Genomic DNA, 6,364 nt, shown 5'->3' with positions numbered 1-6,364 from the left:
AAGAGTAATCACAATTTCTTGAAGCCATGATACTTTTATCCAAGGTTATCATACCATCTGAAACTTATACTAGCCCATGCCTACTGTAAATACATGTACATCACTGTACTTTCAATACAGTATTTTTGCTGTACATTTGACTTACAGTTAATTGCTGGCAAACTGCTGCCTTTACGTTAATGTAAATGTAGGCCCATTGCCTTTTCTTGCATTTCTCAGTTGAAGCTCAGTGAGTGTGAACTGAACTTCCAGCACTCTCCTAGCAGCTTATCCATATAAGGTACTGCTTTCAGATACAGAGCATCAGTATATCAAGCCCCTCAGAGTTACTGAGTTTGCACTGAAGAATCTTAGGGAGATGTGGAAAAGAGAAAAAAAAAATGTTTAGAATTAATCAAGTGTTTTTAAAAGAACACAACTCTGCTCACCAAGGTTGAATTTAATTGATCAAACATACAGTAAAATGCTGTAAAATTTTACATTTATATTTTAAAATAACCGTTTATTGGATGTACTTTGAATTTCAATTTATTTCTGTGATTGTGAGCGGAACTTACGCCAGTATACAGTCACATGATCAAAATAAAAAAGCAGCCTTAAATCATAGGAATAAATTACAATTTAAACCACAGTCAGTTAAAAAACAGTTACTTTAAACTGTAATAATAATTCACAATTTTTAAGTTTTTACAAAATTTTCTGATCATAATAATGCAACATTGGAGAACAGCTTTTTAAAAAGAAAAAAGAAAATTACAAAATGATCCAATATGATTCCCATTTTTGTAGGTGTCAAAAACAATGATTTAATGCTCGAAATGAACTCAATATTATAACTCGATTGAAATATGCATTTCTGAATGACTTGGCACATGTCCATGTGTTCTGGGTTTCCCCACAGTGCTGACATGAGCATGAGAGGTCAAACCAAGGGAAAGAGGTGTGCCGCCGAGGGATGGCACAACAGATAAGACTGCAGACATTCAGCCAGGCCTGCAGAGAGAATTAGCTTTCAAACTTTCTTTCTGTTCAGCTCAGTTTGGGAGAGCAAAATGCAGACAAAAATTCTTGATAGGTATATACTGTAAACAAAGATAAACTGTTTGAACTAAAAAAATCTTGCAATATTGCTGAAACTAAACAAGCATAGGCATCAGATTACACTTTTTATTCCTACAGGCTTGAATTATAGTCAGATAACATGATGATCATAAAAAATGAGTAGATTATATAGGTAAATAATGGGTAATAAATAAATATGGGTAAATAAATAAATAATCAAATAAACAAATCGATACATTTAATATAAATAGGATAAGCAACAAAATTAGTATGTAAATAAATAAATTCTTTATAATAGAGTAAGTACATCAAACATATATAAATATAACATTTATTAGGAAAATCTAAAAAGACTCATTATTTTTTTAATTACACTATATCAACTTTCTGATTGTACAGAGATATCAGGGAATAATTCATTCATTCATTTTCTTGTCGGCTTAGTTCCTTTATTAATCACCACAGCGGAATGAACCGCCAACTTATTCACCACGTTTTTACGCAGCGGATGGCTTTCCAGCCGCAACCCATCTCTGGGAAACACCCAGAAGCACTCATTCACACACACACTCATACACTATGGACAATTTAACCTACCCAATTCACCTGTACTGCATGTCTTTAGACTGTGGGGGAAATCGGAGCACCCGGAGGAAACCCACGAGAGAAAACATGCAAACTCCACACAGAAACGCCAACTGAGCTAAGGATCAAACCAGCGACCCAGCAACCTTCTTGCTGTGAGGCAACAGCACTACCTACTGCGCCACTGCCTCGCCCGTCAAGGAATAATAAAATATTTAATTAAAAATTTAAGCGAGAAATAATGTGAATAAATAAACATTTGTTCTATTATAAAATGTATTATATTTAGTAGTTATTAAGAAAAGATAATAGAATATAATGTATAGACTGAAGTATATATAACGTATAAGGAGAAGAAAATGTTATATAAAAATGTTATTAAAAAAAGTTAAACATAGCTAGATGGATGGATGGATGGATGGATGGATGGATGGATAGCTGGATAGATAGATATTTCACTTTGAAGAACAGCATCTTACCCCGTTGGCAGCTGCCATCTGAACGATGACTTCGGTCGCTGCCCGGCTAAAGTATCTTCCATCGCTGCCCACCACCATAGTGCATCCCTGTCGGTCCCTCAGGTCGATGGAGGACAGCACACTCTGGATGTAGTTTTGAAGATAGTTGTTATTGCTCTCGAACACTGCAGTCTTCTTTCGCAGCCCGTTTGTACCTGGTCTCTGGTCATCGAAGGGTGTAGTTTGGATGGTCAAAATGGGTATAGGGTTTGTCTCCATGATTTTCTGAAAAGCTTCGGGGTGGTAAAATAGTGTCTGTTGTTGAATGAGGTGCGAGAGGTTACTCTAAATCTCGTCAAAAGCACCCGAAGAAGTCGATAGAGGCAACAGAACGAGCGTTTCAGTCGGAGTGGATTATTTGAGACGCGTCCCGTGACGCTTCTTTGGAAAACTGGTGTACGACAGCTGTCTTCTCATCGCACCGGGGCAGACTGGGGTGTAGAGGCGCAGAAAGCTGATGTAAAAGAAGTATCCAAATCGTGGTCTAACGTTCACTGAAACTTTTCTTCTCAGTGTTACGCGCACGGTTGGTTGGCATAAAGGGAAAGAGGGTTGAAGAAAAGTCTATATAATGAGGTAACGCACTGGCCAAAAATAGCCCATGATGTGGGGGAGCGAATAGTGACAGCGCGCTGCTGTGTAACCGGACGCCTCTGTACTGTCCGGGGACGGGGAGCACTGGACCAAAAAGGAGCGTGAACACAGAGCAAATCTCACCTGACGCAAATTTGAAACATTCATAAAATGTTACAGAAATAAAAATAAATACATTTAAACACAAGAAGAAAGGCAAAAATTCCCGAAGTTGCCAAAAGACCATTAAGCTACTAAAAAATATTTACATTTATTTAAAAATGTACAAACAAACAAGTAAACACATTTCAGTAGGCTTTTAATAAGCTGTAAAACACTGTATTAAATAAATAAATAATAATAAACAATTCGTTTTAATATACGTTTTGTTATAGAGTTAAATTATTATATTCACATTAATAAATACCTATATGAAAATGAAAATATTGAATGTACGAAGATTCGTTCTTTTTTGTATAATCTAAATAAATGAACAATGCAAATAAATAATTTTGTGAATTCTGTTGTTTTATTTTGATAACTAAGCACCACAAACCCATTTTGCCATTTAATAAAAATACTAAACTAGACATGCTGTTCTGAGGATAAGGATGTTTAGAGACTAAAATGTTAAGTTGCGACATGTCACAAATGTATCAATGTGTATCAGTATTCAATCAAGCACGTGTTATGAAATCAAAGCATTGTTACTGATTTTACGAGCTTTAGTCTCCATCTAGTGGACATGAGAGAAATCGTCTTGCAAGCAAAAGGAATCATTACGGGCTATTATAAACTAATCTAAAAATAAATTACCTACTGAACGCACATGTATTTGCAGTCTTTTAACAAATGAGGAAGGACTTTATATTTATAACGGTATGCCTATTAAAAAGCGTGGATAAACACAAATTACTGTTTAAAGTTCACATTTGTTCAGCACATTTATTTGTTTGAGTTTAAAGTTGGTCAGCAATTGTGGGAAAAAAAACAATAAATTATGTATATTTCATATGCATTTAGGCATAATCAAAAATATAACAAAAATGTGTACATCCCACAGAGCATGGGTTCCTGACGAAAAAAAAAGGTAAACAATAAAAAGCCTAGTAAACTAACTTTACAAAACTTTAAAACTATATTCTCCTTTATTACGCAGATTATATATATATATATATATATATATATATATATATATATATATATATATATATATATATATATATATATATATTTTTTTTTTTTTTTTTATTTAAGTCAGCAGTTGTTTAATAGCTGCTTGTATTCAACAATAAATCGTAAACGCACTTTGCTCAATTTAGCTATATATTACCACCTCCAGAAGAACTTTAAAATGTCTTTAAAACCGTGTTAAAAAGCAAATAATAAAGGAACAAATAATCTAGTTGTAAGTTGTTAAACGACTCAGTAAGTTAATACAATTAAACAATTATCCCACTGACTTTCACGTAAGATACTCTATGGGCCTATATATTTCACATACATCCATTTATTATCATCAGTTGTTAAGACACTTATAATATATAGTCTAGTCTATATTTATTTACTTGCATTTATTTTTATCCTGTTCAACATTCCAACTTTTACAACAAAATCTAAAAATAACTCGTTTTTTTAAGATGTGACCTAAATAAACATCAGACTATGAAAATCCCAAGTACGAATAATGAGAACACACAATCGAAGTTGTGACTTATAATGGTTTATTCAAACAAGCTTTTTAACACATCCAATACTAGCAAATATATTACCATTTATTTATTTATTTACATTAAATCAATAAGAGCAATGACAGAAATTTCTTATTTTACAAGCCTATGTAAAGCCTATTTAAAACAACAAGAGTTCTTCCCAAACACAGTTCAACAGTGAGGATAAACCATCCGAAGAGTCTCCGAGAAAGGAACAGTTTTGAGCAGAGGAGTCCTTGTTGGCACCGGTACCAAACTTGGTGCCACACACGATGTTGTCGGCCTGGGAAATACAAAACTATAGTCAGGCGTAAGGTGATGAGCAGAGCTTTTGCTGGAAGACTCCGTTGATTTGGCCATAATGCTGTCAATGCTGAATGAGCACCTCTGGGTTTTGTGTTCGGGCCTTTGCTGGATTTCTGGAGCGTCGTGGATTTTAATGTTCATAGTTTGATATTGAAAAAAGGGAGGTGGCACCATGATGCCATCGGGCACTGGCAAATATCCAACAGGATTAGTTTGGGCTGGAACTGCCCCAGAAACACAGTAAGGTCGCCCATATGCCCGATAACTCAACGTTGGATGGTAAAGCACCAGGCTGTCTTTGGTGAACTCGGGCTGGTTCCTCTTGAATCGTTTTCTTCTGCGCAGAAAGCTGCCATTGTCAAACATGTCCTCAGATGCAGGGTCCAGGGACCAGTAATTCCCCTTCCCGGGGTTTCCTGGCTCTCGTGGGATCTTGATAAAGCAGTCGTTGAGCGATAAGTTGTGTCTGATGGAGTTCTGCCAGGCGGGGAACTTCTCCTTGTAGTAGGGGAACTTGTTGCTAATGAAGTCGCAGATGCCGCTGAGGGTGAGCTTCTTCATGGGGCTCTGGAGGATGGCCATAGTTATGAGGGCGATGTACGAATACGGAGGCTTGACGGAGGAGCTTTGTTTCGGGGCGACGGTGCTGCTGGCGAAGCCGCTCTCGCTCTCCCCGGAGGACTCGGACCCTGAATGGTCCACCTCCGTGGGGTCCCGCATGAAATACTCGCGCTCGCTGTCACTGTGGTCTCCTCCTACAATGTCTATTTCATCGTCTTCTGGAGAGATTGGGGTGCGCTGCACTTGTTCGTAATCCTGCGAGAGGGTCATGGTTGGAGACCCTAAATGTGCTGGACGCGAATCGTAAAGGTTGAGGTTGGTTTGCGGGACACATGGAAATGAGGGCTATTTATGAGGGGCCACACGCATTCAGTCTTTGGTCCGCCGACGGTCAAACCAATGGGAGTGGACTGTCACCACAGGGGACTCTGGACAGTCGGGCAGGTGTGGGGGGATTTGACCCGTTTAAACAAAACAATTCGTCCATATGAGATGCGGATCCTAAACATCCCATTAACACACCGCATGGGCGCTGCACTGATATGCGACGAGGAGATGGCGCAATAAATGTGCTGTTATCAGCCATTATAATAGCCTAATGTTTGTTCTAAAAAAACATCTAAAATGCCAACATATTTTTTTTCATTCGTTTTGGCGTTTTTACAAAGGCTCTTTCATATTTAATTAGTAAATAATGAACATTAATTATGTCCTTATCGAAATAACCTTTTAATCAATTAGGCTAATTTTAGACCTCAACGCTCTTACAAATTGATTCTTAAAACGCATTTCCAAAATGCTTTATATAGGCTATACTTTGGAAAACCAGTTAGTCAACTATTTTCTTGAATGCTTAGCTGATATTTTCTAAAATGTCAAATAAAGAGAAAAGAAAACTGAAAAAAAAAACAACAACATTGCATATTTTAGGCCTACCCAACGTTGAGGAAACACTGTAAAAAATCCCTTATTTTAGCTGAATGAAATTAACTTTGTGTCCAATGAACTTATATTAAGTTAAACTGACTTAAAACAGCTTGTGTAACT

At 36.8% G+C, this 6,364-nt stretch overlaps 2 protein-coding genes across 2 annotated transcripts in view; both read right to left on the bottom strand.

The window, feature by feature from the left end:
* The window catches only part of pgm5 (phosphoglucomutase 5), a 38,610-nt gene extending 36,226 nt beyond the window's left edge, over positions 1 to 2,384 (bottom strand). Inside the window, exon 1 of the mRNA NM_001126396.1 lies at positions 2,127 to 2,384. Coding sequence (NP_001119868.1) covers positions 2,127 to 2,384 — 258 coding nt within the window. The remainder of the gene's footprint in view (positions 1 to 2,126) is intronic.
* A 2,064-nt stretch (positions 2,385 to 4,448) lies between these two features.
* Positions 4,449 to 5,600, bottom strand: foxd5 (forkhead box D5). The gene is given in 1 exon segment (NM_131270.1): positions 4,449 to 5,600. A coding segment is annotated over 1 exon segment (966 nt). The 5' UTR covers positions 5,588 to 5,600; the 3' UTR covers positions 4,449 to 4,621.
* Positions 5,601 to 6,364: the final 764 nt, after the last annotated feature.

This window comes from Danio rerio, chromosome 8 (genome assembly GCF_049306965.1).
Source record: "Danio rerio strain Tuebingen ecotype United States chromosome 8, GRCz12tu, whole genome shotgun sequence".
Taxonomy (NCBI): domain Eukaryota; kingdom Metazoa; phylum Chordata; class Actinopteri; order Cypriniformes; family Danionidae; genus Danio; species Danio rerio.
The sequence above is the reverse complement of the archived record's forward strand: the minus strand, read 5'-3'. Positions and strand labels throughout refer to the sequence as shown.